General features: G+C 38.1%; 1 protein-coding gene across 2 annotated transcripts in view; it reads right to left on the bottom strand.

The window, feature by feature from the left end:
- LOC127839153 (citron Rho-interacting kinase-like) overlaps window positions 1-17,214 on the bottom strand; it is a 111,988-nt gene that overhangs the window by 35,218 nt on the left and 59,556 nt on the right. For both annotated transcript variants that reach the window (XM_052367365.1, XM_052367376.1), the window contains exons 20-29: window positions 16,807-16,916; window positions 15,311-15,905; window positions 14,890-14,968; window positions 13,589-13,737; window positions 11,161-11,337; window positions 9,127-9,165; window positions 8,172-8,354; window positions 5,587-5,780; window positions 4,189-4,324; window positions 2,785-2,889 (exon numbers count right to left, since the gene is read on the bottom strand). In XM_052367365.1, the coding sequence (XP_052223325.1) occupies window positions 2,785-2,889; window positions 4,189-4,324; window positions 5,587-5,780; window positions 8,172-8,354; window positions 9,127-9,165; window positions 11,161-11,337; window positions 13,589-13,737; window positions 14,890-14,968; window positions 15,311-15,905; window positions 16,807-16,916 (1,767 nt within the window). The remainder of the gene's footprint in view (window positions 1-2,784; window positions 2,890-4,188; window positions 4,325-5,586; window positions 5,781-8,171; window positions 8,355-9,126; window positions 9,166-11,160; window positions 11,338-13,588; window positions 13,738-14,889; window positions 14,969-15,310; window positions 15,906-16,806; window positions 16,917-17,214) is intronic.

Below are 17,214 nucleotides of genomic sequence, written 5' to 3'. Positions count from 1 at the left end.
ACCACCAGTAAATTATCTGTAAACACCTTCATGGTCTAAGTATTCAAGAACAACCACCAGTAGTTCTCTCAGTCAACACCTTGCTGATCTGAGTATTGAATAACAACCACCAGTTAGTTCTGTCAGGCAACACCTTGCTGATCTAAGTATTCAAGAACAACCACCAGTCAGTTCTCTCTGTCAACACCTTGCTGATCTAAGTTTTTAAGAACAATTACCAGTCACTTCTCTCAGGCAACACCTTGCTGATCTAAGTATTCAAGAACAACCATCAGTCCATTCTCTCTGTCAACACCTTGCTTATCTAAGTTATCAAGATGCTGGAGATAATTATTCTGCAAAAGTTCGACAAAAATCCCATGCAAAATGAATTAGCTGCACACAAAAAAGTGACACAGAGGGAAGAATGCATGCTGAGCACACACGGATTAGCAAGGTTTTTTTTTGGCCCGATTTTATAGCCGAAATTCGGCTATGTTCCCAATCCCAAAAAGTATACTTTTTTTCCCAAAATGTGGCAAAAAATTCCCAATTTCCAAAAAAAAAACAAAAAAATTTTTTTATATATATATTTTTTTTTTTTTTTAGAAAGAAGTCTTTGTGTATTTTATCTCAATTTTAATTCAATTACATCTAACAAAGTATTATATGTTTTTTTTCTTTTAATTTGAATGATTATAAAGAGTTAAATCAAATTTAGTATTTCCCTAATCAGTTGATTTTTCGTGTGGAAAAAAAGGCAAATGAATTTATTTTCCCAATTTCATGAAAATACCGATAAAATTCCCAATTCCAAAGCCATGGGCTTTCTTCCCAAAAAGTGGAAAAAAACCCTGTTAGCAATATATTTATATTTCATAATATTCTGTACATGTTATAAAATGCAAATCTGGGGCTAATATAATAATAACAAGACTATTGCCAAGCAATATATGTCCCCTACCGGCTCCACCATTGTCAGAAATCCCACCATTGTCAGAATTTTAAAAAAAAATATTTGTTGCCATAGCAACCAGAATTTTTACGTAGGAACAAAATGAAACAAGAGCACCACCTTGCGGGTGCAGACCGCTCATCTATTTTCTTTTTAAAGGTGAAGGAACTCTCATTTTCAATCACAAAGGAGGGAGGGGTGGAGTGAAGAGGGGTGTATAGTGTGGGGGTGTGGACATTTATTACATTATCTTCCAAAAATGCAAAAAAAATTGGGGGGGGGGGGGGGGGGGGAGGTGCGCGGGTATAGTGTGAGGGTGTGGTGTTAATTTGTGAGATGATCTTAAAAAAAAGAAAAAAAAAAATTAGGGGGGGGATTCGGGTGGGGGGGGGGGGGATTCGGGTGGGGGGAGGGGGGGGTAGGGGGGATTTTTGGGTGCGATGGTTGTAGGGTATTTCAAACATAAAATAATAAAAATAAATAGTTTCTTTTTAACCGTTAAAAAAAAAATTGGGTGGTGGGGTGGGGGGGGGTATAGTGTGAGGGTGTGGTGGTCATTTGGGAGATGATCTTAAAAAAAAAAAAAAAAAAAAAAATAGGGGGGGGGATTCGGGGGGGGGGGGGGGGGGGGAGGGCACGGGGGATGGTTTAGGTGGAGTCTATTGTGGTATGTCAGGTAAGAGTAGTTTTGTCAAAGTATCAATCAAATCTAATCATAAATAAAGAAGTTATGGCAATTTTAGCAAAATTTAATAATTTGACCTTGAGAGTCAAGGTCATTCAAAGGTCAAGGTAAAATTCAACTTGCCAGGTACAGTAACCTCATGATAGCATGAAAGTACATTGTATTTGAAGTTTGAAAGCAATAGCCTTAATACTTAAAAAGTAAAGTGGATCGAAACACAAAATTTAACCATATATTCAAAGTTACTAAGTCAAAAAAGGGCCATAATTCCATAAAAATGACATCCAGAGTTATGCAACTTGTCCTTTTACTGTACCCTTATGATAGTTTGTGAGTGTTCCAAGTATGAAAGCAATATCTATGATAATTTAGGGGTAAAGTGGACCAAAACACAAAACTTAACCAAATTTTCTAAGTATAAAGGGCCCATATTTCCGTCCAAATGCCAGTCAGAGTTACATAACTTTGCCTGCACAGTCCCCTTATGATAGTTAATAAGTGTTGCAAGTATGAAAGCAATAGCTTTGATACTGTAGGAATAAAGTGGACCTAAACACAAAACTTAAACAAATTTTCAATTTTCTAAGTATAACAAGGGACAAAATTGTCACAAAACCAGGTTTTCATTGTAAAAAAAAATCTGATAAAGGGAGACAACTCAAACTGAACTTTTGAAATGAACAAACAAAATTAACCCCCTTTGTAAGTTTGTTTTAAAATAAATCTATTTTTAGTTGTGGCGACCTTGACATTGGAGATATTGACGTGATTCTTTCGTGCGACACACCGTCCCATGATGGTGAACAAATGTGCCAAATGATTTTAAAATCTCATAATGAATGACATAGTTTTAGCCCTGACAAGCTCATTTATGGCTATTTTTTACCTTTGAACTCAAAGTGTGACATTGACCTTGGAGATATTGACGTAAATTTTTCGCGCGACACACCGTCTAATGATGGTTAACAAATGTGCCAAATGATTTTAAAATCTCACAATGAACGACAAAGTTATGGCCCGGACAAGCTTGTTCCGCCCGCCCGCCAGCCCGCCGGTGAAACCGGTAGGGGACAATCAACATTGAATACTACGTAGTTTAAATATTAACAACATGCACTTCTACTTGCTTAGTTGACATGTTGTCATGGATACATAGGTCTCCTACCTCCTCCTTCAGCCTACGTTTCTCCTCCTCCCCTGTGTCCATGACAACCTTCTGCTGGTCCACGATCATGTGCAGCTTCTTGTTCTGATTCTCCAGCTCAGTGATCTGGAACAAAACAGACAAGAATTGATAGCAATATACAAATCAGCTGTAAAACATTAAAAAGTAATATTTTCACTTGCTTTTTGAAGAAAACTAAACTTTTTTTATTTAGATTTTTTGCTCAGACAATATGGACAATATGATATTGCCTTCTTTGAGCCATGTTCTGGGCATATGTTTATTTAAGTGACTTGTAGATGCGGGTTAAAAGGCAAAGCATAGGCAAAGGCAATATGCTGGCATAGAAAAAGTTAGAAGGTTGCATAGGCAAACTCGTTAGGATTGCATAGGCAAAGTCAATAGGCTTGAACAGAAAAAGTTAATAGGCTTGCATTTGCAAAGACAATGACAATAGGCTAGCATAGAAAAAGTCAATTGGTTTGCACAGACAATGGCAATGGAATCACATAGGCAATAGCAATAGGAGGGCATAGACAATGGCAATATGATAACATAGCTAATGGCAATAGGATCGCATGGACAGTCAATAGTCTTGCATGGGCAATAGAGGAATTAATAGCAATATTTATTTTATTCTTCTGATTTAGTCATATAGGCCAACACCCTTTTGTTTAATTATGTAGTTAATTGGCCAAGAAGCAAAAATAAACCATAATATTAGCTAACAAGAGATGTGTTTGTCAGAAACACAATGCCCCCCTAATGCGCCGCTTTGATTTTTTTTTATACCTTTGACCTTCAAGGATGACTTTGACCTTTCACCACTTAGAATGTGCAGCTCAACGAGAAGTAAGTAAGAGATTGAATGGAGAAATGAATTTTTAATTTTTACCTTTGACCTTGAAGTATGACCTTGACCTTTCACCACTCAAAATGTGCAGATCCACGAGATACACATGCATGCCAAATATGAAGTTGCGGTGTTCAATATTAAAAAAGTTATGATAAAACTTTAACGAAGGTTAAAGTTTTAGGAAAGAAAAATACAATGATATTTAACCTTTGACCTTGAAGGATGACCTTGACCTTGACTTTTAACCACTCAAAATGAGCAGCTCCATGAGATACACATGCATGGTAAATATCAAGTTGCTACGTTCAATATTGCAAAAGATATCAAACTTTAACCAAGGTTAAAGTTTTGGGACAGAATGACAGACAGACAGACAGACAGACAGACAGACAGACAGGACAAAAACAATATACCCTTGATCTATCGATCCGGGGCATAAAAAGACATGAAACATAAGGAGGCAAAAGCAACAAGTCATGGTTACAATTATAATACTTTTGTAATTGTAATTCCTTACTGAACTTATCTTCAAAGTTTTGTCTACATACCAGCAGTGCCTGCCTTTCAGTGTCCTTGCGGATCTGGGCTATCTGGGAGTTGAGAGTTTCGATGTCTGCTTTGTGTTTCTTGTGGGCCTCCTGTAACTGCTCCTTCACTGTCTGGGCCATGTCTGCAGAGGTCTGCCTGCAACACACCAACACACTCACTTCATTAGCAGGGATCACAGCTTACAACAACCAGCACACAGAGGCAATTAACAGGGATCATAGCTGATAACAACCAACACACAGGTGATTAGCAGAGATCACAGTTTACAATAACCAACACACAGGCCATTAGCAGGGGCCATAGCTTACAACAACCAACCCACACACACAGGTCATTTGCAGGGACCACAGTTTACAACAACCAACACACACAGGCCATTAGCAGGGACCACAGTTTACAACAACCAACACACACAGGCAATTAGCAGGGATATCAGATTATAACAATTATTAGTGGTATGGAAATTAGGAACTACATATTTTTTAATAAAATACAATGACTTGTGCTTTGGAAATTAGAGAACAATAATTTCTACATAAAACCCCAAAGTATATAAAAATAACAAGATTAATGTGATTGAAGAACCAACTTAGGGGAGGAAAATGAACTTCAGCAATTACAGGATTCAATTAAACGCTTAATTTGTATAAAGATCCAGATACGTTAATAATATGTGTAAAAGTTTGAAGGGAGGAAATCAGCTGAAAGGAGGAGAAATCACACACCTGAAATTTGGAAAATTTAAACATTTGTATAATACATTTGGTCAAAGACAACTTTTAGAAAAGGCGAGCCCTGTGTTTCGAATCCCAAATCCAATCCAACAACAAAGAAACGCTCCCACACTCTACCTGAACTGAGTGAGGACAATAAGACTTTGCCTGAACTGAGTGAGGACACTACCTGAAATGAGTGAGGACATTGAGACTCTACCTGAACTGAGTGAGGACACTACCTGAAATGAGTGAGGACATTGAGACTTCACCTGAACTGAGTGAGGACACTACCTGAAATGAGTGAGGACATTGAGACTTTACCTGAACTGAGTGATGACACACTACCTGAACTGAGTGAGGACTCTCTACCTGAACTGAGTGAGGACACTCTTCATGAACTGAGTGAGGACACTACCTGAAATGAGTGAGGACACACTACCTTAACTGAGTGAGGACACACTACCTGAACTGAGTGAGGACACACTACCTGAACTGAGTGAGGACACTTTTCCTGGACTGAGTGAGGACACTACCTGAAATGAGTGAGGACATTGAGGCTATACCTAAACTGATTGAGGACACTACCTGAACTGAGTGAGGACACTCTACCTGAACTGAGTGAGGACACTCTACCTGAACTGAGTGAGGACACTCTACCTGAACTGAGTGAGGACACTCTACCTGAACTGAGTGAGGACATTAAGCCTCTGTTGTGCCCCCTCTAGGTCGTTCTCCCGCTCCTCCATGGCCCTCTCGTATGTGACTCGCTCCCTGCCCCACTCTGCCTCGCGACCCTCGTGTTCAGAGATGAGACACTCAAGATCTCTGATCTGGGACTCCATCTCCAGGCAGATAGCCTTGTACTTCTCTACTTTCTGTAAAACAAGACAAAACCCATATTAGTAAAGTGTCGTCATAGATAACTCTGAGCAGTCCGCATAGACTAATCAGGTATGGCAATGCCTAAAATGGATTTTTGGAAAGAAGGGACTTCCTTTGAATGAAAAATTCCATAAAACTGGAAAATGTCCCTGAATAGCCTGTGAGGACTTCAGTCTATTCAGGGACACCACTACACACATGCATTAAGACCAGGTTTCCTCACATTAGGCCAAAAAAAGCCTTGGTTTAGGGAACATGACCGATTCTATTTTTTGTCCCCAACCATAACGATTTTTTTGGTCCGAGGAAAAAAATCCGATGGCGATGTTTTTCTCCGGTGCAGTACGAGTTTTAACTATAGGGCATTGTATCCGATAACGGCAGATCCATTCGTTTATGCTTTATAAACATGGCGGCGTCCACGTCTCTTATGTTGGCGATTGACATCGCAAATTGTGACCACAAAAAAGAAATTTTATCTCAACACAATTCGATTTCCAAGTAATAGATTCATTCCAAAATATTTGCTAAAAGTCGATGTTAACATGGTCAACACCGGAATTGAAGTACTGAATTATTCACTACTAAAAATTGTCCGTCAGTGTTGACATTACCAGGACGTTTGCATTTTGGTAGATTCTGTTCAAAACACTTCTTATTAAAACAGGAAAATGTTAGAGACAAAGTCATCAATGATAAAATATCTGATGTCTAACACCAATTGGAATAAATCCATAAACTTACTTCAAAATAAATCAAAATTTAGTGCATCTCAACTACAGAAAATAAAAATCTGTTTTTAGCACAATGCACATGTCTCTCTTTTGTCCATCCGCGACTTTTCTGAAGTTCACCATACTTCCAAATTTGGCCTTACACTACTAAATTAATACTGTTTACTTCGATCATTGTCGCGTTTTTTTACATACTCAGGACCTGAGTGCACTGTTATGAAGTACACCAAGACCTAGCTAATGCCGTACATGGGTCTCTGTGAATCCACTCACCATGTACACATGTTACTGACAGAATTCGCAAAAGGCAAATATGTACTACAAAACAATCATTTGAATATGTGATAAATGTAATACCTTTATGAATATAAAAAGACATTGTATTTATGGATGAAAAATGAATACATGACACGTTCTCTTTTGTGAATTCTGTACCCAGGTTAGCATTAGTACAGAGGGTGAATAAAAGGCAAACGGTGCATAAAGAGCTAGGAATGATGAAATGATGAATAATATACAACGATTAAACACCACATGTGCAATGTTAATTATTTGGTCAATGTTTAAACAATCATGGGTGCATTAACTGACCCTTTTTCACCATGAAATCAGTCAACTGGTAAAAAAAAATAAATAACAAACCTACCTACCTTCCTACATTTTTCTGGCCATGTTCCCTGAACCAAGACTATTTTTTTGTTTGGCCTTAACTTTTGCCTTGGTACTTGCATAAGAGCAGTCATAGAAAAAGTAAAATATCTAATAATGCCAACAACTTCCAATAATGCCTTACATTTAAAAAAAAGGCATTAAACTTTCAATACAACAATTGGAAGTTAGGACTTTAATACTTTCCCCCTATCGGTTCAAGCCCTGATTATAACAGAAGTTCAAGAACTGCATTCAGCAAAAAAAAGCATTTTTAATATGACTACCCATTAATAACTAAACATTCAATATTAATAGATGCTGGGATAATTGCGACGAATATATAAATGTGCGTAATACTGTAAAAACATCCCAACACTAAAAAACAACTTAAAAATACAAAAGGCAGGAAAATTCAAACAATAATTATCAAACGTTTATGAAAGTCCACAATATATAATTTTTTCTTAAGGCTTGAACAAATCAAATATGAAAAAAAAATCAGATAAAGGGAACTAAAACACCTGAAAAGTAAAAAATCAGAACTTTCAAGGGTAACTACCGCACTCCAATTTTGTGACGATGGAAAAAGTAATACAACTTCAAGCTGGCAGAGTAAAACAACAGCACCGCATAAAGGGTGCCACGCTCTGCTGCGGGTGCAGTTTTGAATAAATGAAAGCTTGTCAGAATTTTTTTTTTTTTAGAGGTCACAGTGACCTTGACCTTTGACCTAGTGACCCCAAAAAGGGTGTGGCATGTAGAACTCATCAAGGCGCAGATACATATCAAGTTTCACAGTTGTAGGTTGAAGCACTTTGATTTTAGAGCCAATGTTCAAAACCTTGACAAAATGTAAAGGTTTTAGCACGACGCGGACGACACGTCACAACGAGCTGGCTATGACAATACCTCTGGTTTTCTCTGAAAACAGCCAAGCTAAAAACTAGTTATAGACATTTGTCCACACATTTTTTCCTCCAAGTTTATCATGGCCTATACCTGAGCCTCCAGCGTGTACTTGTTTTCTGCCTGGGCCAGGCTGTCCCTCAGTAGCTGCCTCTCCATGAGACCGGCCGCCTTCTCCCTCTGCAGGCCCGCCAATCTCTCGTCCCCCTCTCGCACCTGCTTCTCCAGCTCTGCACACTGTGAGGCAATCCTGGCAGACACCGCCTCCTCCTCCTTCTGGAATAAATAAGGCATGCTCTGGGAAAACCAGGCTTAATGCATATGTGTAAAGTGTCATCCCATATTAGCCTGTGCAGTCTAATCAGAAATCATGTTGAACAAAAACATGATTCTTGTGTAATCAGTGACGCAACTTAAAGCTTAAATGGAATTGTTCTTAAAAAGAATTCTCTTCCACACATAAAATCCTCTCTAGGCAGAAAATGTTGTCCATGTTTAGCCTGTGTAGACTGCACAGGCTACTCAGCTACAACACTTGCATGAAGCCCCATTTTCAATGGCTCACATTGTTTTACCCTTTTTAAGACAGTATTTTATTCATTTCAAGGGATCTGTACAAACTGTTCAGACTCATAACAGATCATGAAAACAACCTGACTTAGACAGAACAACATTAAACCTGAATAGACTGCGAGTTACTCGCAGGCTTTCTGGTTTTATTCTGTTTGCGCATAGCCATTTTCACTTTGCTTCCGAGTGGGAAAGGGTTAACAACACCAAATTTAACGTACAGACCAGCTTTAAACACAATCATCTACAAGCTCTGGTTGAATACAAAGAGATAGTATTTAATGCATTCATGTTAAAACATGGCTACAAAATAACATGACATTCAAAGAGGACAGTCAAACACATCTGGACTGTAGATGACCAATTTGTATGCTCTGAATAAAATATATGCATCATTACCAATTAAAAAGTTTTCATAAATCATATAAAATTTGTTTCTGATTTCTTTTTCTGATTAAAATTGTGAGGATATACTTACAGATTTGTTGGTCTTTTCTTCTACATCTCCCTTCTCCTTCTGTTGACAATAAAATAATATGTTTGAATGAACAGTTTCATGACAATCTAGCATCTGCAAAGATACTTGATCACCTAAAATACCATACACGCTCTTCCATTTATACATATGAATTATACTGTGTTATATACTGTTAAGAAGAGATATCTTTAAACAAAAAATATCATAAAGGTGGAAAATATTGTATCTGATTAGCCTGTGTGGACTGCACTGGCAAATCTGGGACGACACTTTACACCCATGCATTAAACCCCCTTTTCACAGAGCACGGCTCATACATTGGAAAGGGGATAGACTTACTGCGGGATGTGATAGACCTTGGAAAAAAAACAACAACACAAATCTCTGGGTTAGACCATGATTACTAATTTAATCTTTACAAAAGCACACACAATATCAACTATTAACATTTGAATACTACCAATTTAAATAGTGTTTTTTCTCAAAATTGTTGGGATCCAATTACAAAATCGGACCAAAAGAGACTTGTCAATCAAGAATATATGTGGACAATAATATATTTGAACTCTGGGAGAATGGTGCTTAATGCATTTGCGTAAAATGATGTCTCAGCTTAGCCTGTGCATTCAGCTATGGCTAATCATGAATGACACTTTGAGTCTACACTGAAAGACGGTTTTCGCTAAGAAGAGACTTCCTTTAAACACAAAAATAGGATAAACTGGGATGACACTTTTACCACATGTATTATGCCCTGTTTTCACAGAGCCTGGCTCATTTATATTTTAAGTGATACATTTTTTCTTAGATTTGCATAATTGCATTGATTTAATTTAAAAAACAAGAGATGTGTTTGTCAGAAACACAATGACCCCTATTGCGCCGCTTTAAAATAAAATTTTAATATATCATTTGGCAGGTTTAGAAATTATCTCCCTTTTATAGCTTATTACTTCCTTAGGATTGTATTTTTTGACTTTTGACTTTGAAGGATGACCTTGACCTTAAAACTTGTTTTTGATTACTAGTATATCCTTTTAAACAAGATATGTGTTTGTCAGAAACACTATGTCCCCTTTTGCACCGCTTTGAAGCTATATATTTGACCTTTGACCTTGAAGGATGACCTTGACCTTTCACCACTCAAAATGTGCAGCTCCATGAATTACACGTGCATGCCAAATATCAAGTTGCTATCTTCAATATTGCAAAAGTTATGGCAAAATGTTAAAGTTGGAGCAAACAAACAAACACACAAACCAACCAACCAACCAACAGACAGGGCAAAAACAATATGTCCCCCACTATAGTGGTGGGGGACATAAAAATAATACTTCCCTTGTGAAAATGATCTGTAACTGCCAAATGATATAAAATATAAAGTATCTCCCTTTAAAGCTTGTTACTTCCCTTGGATTTTGTTTTTTGACCTTTGACCTTACAGAATGACCTTGACCTTTCACCACTCAAAATGTGCAGCTTGATGAGATACACATGCATGCCAAATATCAAGTTGCTATCTTCAATATTGCAAAAGTTATGGCCAATGTTAAAGTTTTCAGACGGACGGACTGACTGATGGACAGTTCAACTGCTCTATGCCACCCTACCGGGGGCATGAAAAGAAGACAAAAAACTATAGACAAACAGAAAGGAAGAGAGAATTAATTACTAATTGAGCCTAGTTTTGGGAAAACTGGGCTCAATTTAACTGTGCGTAAAGTGTCCTCCCTGATAAGCCTGTGCAGTTTGCACTTTCCGCCTTTATGGAAATTTTCATTTAAACAAAGTCCCTTCAAAACAAAAATCAATCTAAGGCTAATCTGGGACGACACATTACTCTCATGCATTCAGCCCTGTTTTCTCAGAGTGAGGCTCATTTATATTTCAGTGGTAAATTAATGCTCAGAGTTGCATTATCAAAGTGACTTACTTCAAATTTTTACACACACAACTGTTAATAAGAAGAAAAGAAGAGCAATCTTTTTTCAGCTGTCAATTATTTGCTTATTATAAAGAGGTTTAGTAACCAACCTCCAATACAAATATCCGCTGTTTCAGTTCACGCACTTCCCCCTCCAGTCTCTCCTTAGTTGCCTTCTCCTGTCTCTGCGTCGCCGACAGCAACGCGCGGGCCTCGCTCAGCGACAGGTTCGAGTCGTGGAGCTCCTTGCGCAGAGCGGCGCGCAGCACATCATTCTTCTGGCGCTCCTGGGCAAGTATCAAAAACATACTTACCCCTTTACGACTTAGAAACATATTTAACCTTTACCACTTCGATAAGTATTTAACCCTTTATCACTTATTTTCCACTTAGACATATTAAACTGTTTACCACTTAGATACGTATTCAACCTTTTACCACTTAGATACATATTAAACCCTTTACCACTTAGATTCGTATTTAACCTTTCATCATTTAGATACGTATTTAACCCTTTACCACTAAGTTATGTATTCAATCCCTTACCACATAGATACACATTTAAACCTTTACCACTTAGATACGCAGGCTTGGTGAAATTGGAAAAAATCTGCCGGTCATCCGGACAGACATTTCAGAAAATATGCTGGTCCGGAGAAAATCTAGCCGGACCAAAATAAACAACAACACAACTATGTACATTAACATAAACCCTTTATTTTAGCTCAACAAGCCACTGCCCGTGCTTTATCCTAATAAGATAACACTTTTTCAGTGTTAATCAATTGGTCTTGATAGTCTTGGTCTTCGGTGTCACAGAGATTATCAATCTCCTTTTTGCAGTAAGGGATTATAACAACGTTAACTTATGTAACAAGAAGTATCAAAAATACAATTGCGGTTAAGGGACAACATGTTCAATGTAAAACGATAACATTTTTGGAGACCTATGACTAGTACATGTTATAAAGATATCACTAGAACATTGTTTATATTTAATAAACAACCTTTTTAAAGCCAAGCTTCATAAAGAAATTCATATTTTAAATTTCCTTATCTACTCGAAAAATATGTTAAAGCTATCAAAATCTTTTTTGTTAGAACGCAGTTGCTGATTTTGCGACTGAGTTTAAAGTAGGTGTTGTGTAACCAGCTGGATTTGCTAATTGTACGTAACAAACTTATTGCAAACATCAAAACAATGAGCGATTTCATTTTCATGCTGTAGTCAGGGGTTTGCTCTTTGAATTTTCAACTTTGAAAAAATATGATTTGTTTGCATTCATTTCACATTTTGCCGATCGCCAGGACCGACATTCTTGTTAAAACTGCCGTACTAAATGGAAATCTACCGGTCAGGACGGCAATTTCGCCAAGCCTTGATACATATTTAACCCTTCACCACTTAGATATGCATTTAACCCTGTACCACTTAGATACCTATTTAACCCTTTACCACTTAGATACACATTTTGACACATTTGTTAAATTTAATTTAAGACCTTTCTTACAATATTCAATTTTAAAGGCTTGATTTTCAACCCTTAGATACTGATGAGCAGCAAACAGCATAGAACCTGAACAGACTGAGAGTTTCTCACAGGCTGTTCTGGTTTTATGCTGTTTGCATAAAGCCACCTTGCTTCTGAGGAGAAAACAACCTCAGGAAAGGAAAATGCCCTACACCACTTGCAGGGTTCAACAGAAATCTTCATTTCTATATAGATATAGCAAAGTAAAGAAATAATGTTCATTACTTTTGACATTTACAGGGAGAAAATCAGCAGATAAGAGGATGAATAACATCCATGTCTGTACAATGGTGTTGCTGACCTTTTCAAGGTTTTCCTCTGCCACCTGCAGGTCGTGTGTCCTGTTGTCCTGAGACTTACCTATTCAAAGTTTCCCTTTTAACCATTCGTGTGTGTGTCCTGCGGGACTGAGACTTACCTTTTCTAGGTTTTCCTCAGCCACCTGCAGGTCGTGTGTCCTGTTGGACTGAGACTGACCTTTTCTAGGTTTTCCTCAGCCACCTGCAGGTCGTGTGTCCTGTTGGACTGAGACTGACCTTTTCTATGTTTTCCTCAGCCCCTGCAGGTCGTGTGTCCTGTTGGACTGAGACTGACCTTTTCTAGGTTTTCCTCAGCCACCTGCAGGTCGTGTGTCCTGTTGGACTGAGACTGACCTTTTCAAGGTTTTCCTCAGCCACCTGCAGGTCGTGTGTCCTGTTGGACTGAGACTTACCGTTTCTAGGTTTTTCTCAGCCACCTGCAGGTCGTGTGTCCTGTTGGACTGAGACTGACCTTTTCAAGGTTTTCCTCAGCCACCTGCAGGTCGTGTGTCCTGTTGGACTGAGACTGACTTTTCTAGGTTTTCCTCAGCCACCTGCAGGTCGTGTGTCCTGTTGGACTGAGACTGACCTTTTCTAGGTTTTCCTCAGCCACCTGCAGGTCGTGTGTCCTTTTGGACTGAGACTGACCTTTTCAAGGTTTTCCTCAGCCACCTGCAGTTTGTGTGTGCTGTTGGACTGAGACTGACCTTTTCTAGGTTTTCCTCAGCCACCTGCAGGTCGTGTGTCCTGTTGGACTGAGACTTCAGTCTCCTCTCAGTGTCCGCTCTCTCTGACTGCAGACTGTCCTGGAGCCGCGTGTTTTCCTTCTTCATTTCACACAGCTCCTCACTAACAACTGGAACACACAGAGAAAAAATATTAATGTACCAATTACTGGAACACAAGAAGAATTCAGGAAATATATGGATGACAAAAGAATCATTTTTTTGTTCAACATGATTTCCTATTATAATCAAAATGTAAAAATGATCTAATAAATCCACATTTATATCATATCATATAGAAAGTATCAATTTAAATTTTGGAAGACTGAGCCGTTCTCTTATTCAACTTATATAGCACACTTAAGGCAAACAACTTACAGACAAAGCAAAAACCAGTATACTAGAAATAACATGAGATCTATGGGAAAACCGGGGTTTAAAATAAAAGTATGTGCAAAGTGTCTGTCACCCCAGATTAGCCTGTGCAGTCAACAGGGAAAATATTTTCGACTTTAATGGATTTTTTTTTTGTTAAAAGGAAGTCTCTTCTAAAACAAAAATCCGGCTTAAGCAAAAAATGTCACCCCAGATTCTGTAATCAGATGCAGACTGCACAGGATAATATGGGACCACACTTTACTAACATGCATTTAGCCCAGTTTCCCAAAGTGCAGCTCACATACACATAAAAAACCAACTCTACATTGAAGCTTACCTTTGACTTTCTCTGCCACATTAGCCGCCTTGCTCAGCTGTTTTTTCCAGCTTACCTTTCTTCCTGTACCCCTCCTCCTTACCTTTGAGTTTCTTTGCCACATTAGCTGCCTGGCTTAGCTGTTTCTTCAGCTCACTTTTCTTCCTTTCCCCCTCTAGCTTACCTTTGAGTTTCTCTGTCACATTAGCTGCCTCACTCAGCTGTTTTTCCAGCTTGCCTTTCTTCTTGTCCTCCTACTAATTACCTTTGAGTTTCTCTGCCACATTAGCTGCCTTGCTCAGCTGTTTCTCCAGCTTACCTTTTTTCCTGTACCCCTGCTCCTTACCTTTGAGATTCTCTGCCATATTAGCCACCTCAATCAGCTGTTTCTCCAGCTCACGTTTTTCCCTGTACCCCTCCTCCTTACCTTTGAGTTTCTCTGCCACATTAGCTGCCTGGCTTAGCTGTTTCTTCAGCTCACTTTTCTTCCTTTCCCCCTCTAGCTTACCTTTGAGTTTATCTGTCACATTAGCTGCCTCACTCAGCTGTTTTTCCAGCTTGCCTTTCTTCTTGTCCCCCTCTAGCTTACCTTTGAGTTTCTCTGCCACATTAGCTGCCTCACTCAGCTGTTTCTCTAGATCGCCTTTCTTTCTGTCTCCCTCCTCCACCTGCAGTGATTATTTGCTTTATATTTTACATTCTGGGTCTTTCAGATCGGGAAAAATAGCGAGATAAACCATGAAATCAGTAAAAATGAAACATCATTAATATGACTAAAATTAACGGTATAAGAATTGTTTATAAGCGCTTATTTTACTGCATTTTTAATGTTATACTATAAAGTGCAAATGAAATTGTATCACTGTATAATATACAATTTTTTTTTTATTGAGATTTATTTGAAAAATTTGAAATTTTTGAAGGAAATGTTGGTCAGATTAAAAAGTATTAGTTTTTGCCATTGGGAAACAGTCAATAAGAGGCTAAAATTTTGAAAATAAATTACTTACCTGGCGCTGAAGACTGGACACTCTCGACTCAAGAAACCTCTTCTCTTGTTTCAGATCTTCCACATCCTCCAGCCTTGATCGCCGTGTTGTCACGCTCTTCTCCCGACATTTCATCTCCTCCAACTCTTTCTCTATAGATTTCATCTTTGTTTCCAAGTTCTCCTTTTCGCGCTCTAGTTTACTAACAACAAGATCTTTCTCTGAACTTTCCTTAATTTTTTTTTCTTTTTGTTTCAATTCAAACTCAAGATCCATGATCTTCTTTTCTAACTCAAGTTTTTCTGTGCGGACATTTTTCAAATTACCCAATTCCTTATTCTTATGAGCAACATCTTCCTCTAGATCAGTAATGTTTCTCTCACATTTGGTTATTTGCTTCTCCATTTTCTCTACACTCCGGTTCATATCATCAAGTTTAGTTTTCAGCTCAAAGTTTTCAACCATGACTTTACTAGTGGTACTCTGAGCTTTGTCTGAGAGGTCCATCTGTTTGTCTCTGAGTTCATTGAGCTCCTTTGTGACTTCTTTTAGGTGGTGGTCTAGTTTGATTTTTTCTTTTTCTACATCGGCTACTCTTTCTTCTGCCAACTTGATCCTTTTTTTAAATAATAATAAAACACAAATAAAAATAAAATAGCACCTACTAAATGTATACCTTGTTTAAAAAAAAACAAAACAACAAGATATATGTTAAATGAAATCTTAATACAATTTCTGGCATGTAAACTTGGACATCCACAGGTGGATTATGGTAGCCAATTATACAATTTTTATTAAAAACATATTTCTTAATGTGTATATTTTTATAAAACAAATGTTAATGCTAAATCTAATTGTTGAGTGATTTTTTTTAGCCTCTCTCTGGGAAAATGGGGCTTAATGCATGAGTGTTGACTTGTGTCATCCCAGATTAACCTGTGCAGTCCACATTTTCAGCTTTTATGCTTTTTTTTGTTTGAAGATTGTGTCTTTAAGTGAAAATCCTGAGCGGACGGCACAGGCTTATCTGGGACCACCACTTTACGCACATGCACAAAGTCCTATGTTCCAATTGCGCACCTCATTTTATTTTTAGCTCCTGACTAATATGTTGGGTGGAAGCCTGAGCCCTGCCAGGGGTTTTTCTGCTATGTTAAAAAAAGGGCGTAAAACAGACCCAATCCCAAAGCAAACAGACCCAATCCAAAACCAAAATTATTTTAAAAAAATCCAATTTCAAAAAAAGAAAGTGTCTTAATATGATTATTAGACTCTATATCTCATTTTTTTTAAACAACCTACAAAATATATAACTATCATTTATATGATTTTTATCCAAAATGGCCAGGAAAAGATCTGTTAGGTCAATATCTGTTGATAAAAAAATCCCAATTTGGTCCTTTTTGTGGATAAAAAATTCCCAATATTGCCACTTTTATCGATTTTAAAAAACCCAATTTCACCAGACTCCTTTTCCCAAATTGGCTGGAAAACCCCCTGCCTGCTGTGCTTTCTACCTGATATCCGAGAGTTCTCTCCTGTTCAGTCTCAGGTTGATCTCTTTCTCTCTCGCCTTCTCTAACTGTCGTTCCAGACGTTCGATCTTGCATGACTGGCGAGAGGTTGTCTGCAATATACGTAACTTTAAATCAGAACATTTTCTTAAGTACTTACAAGTACTGATATGCACAAAGTAATCTTGCTGCACAAAAACATTTATGTCGAGTAAAGTAACACTTTATTTACAAAAGAACATGTAGCAGGGTTTGGTATAAGGAGAACTTATACTGCCTTGCTATATGAGCTAGCTTTTATAGCGACGCGGTAGAGTGTCTACCTGATTTGAAACAGGGAGGTCCCGGATTCGATCCCCATGGTGGTCGGGGATTTTTCTGGCTGGGTTACATTGGCGCCCCACGTTGGGC

The sequence above is a fragment of the Dreissena polymorpha genome, chromosome 1, assembly GCF_020536995.1.
Source record: "Dreissena polymorpha isolate Duluth1 chromosome 1, UMN_Dpol_1.0, whole genome shotgun sequence".
NCBI classification, from domain to species: Eukaryota; Metazoa; Mollusca; class Bivalvia; order Myida; family Dreissenidae; genus Dreissena; species Dreissena polymorpha.
The sequence above is the reverse complement of the archived record's forward strand: the minus strand, read 5'-3'. Positions and strand labels throughout refer to the sequence as shown.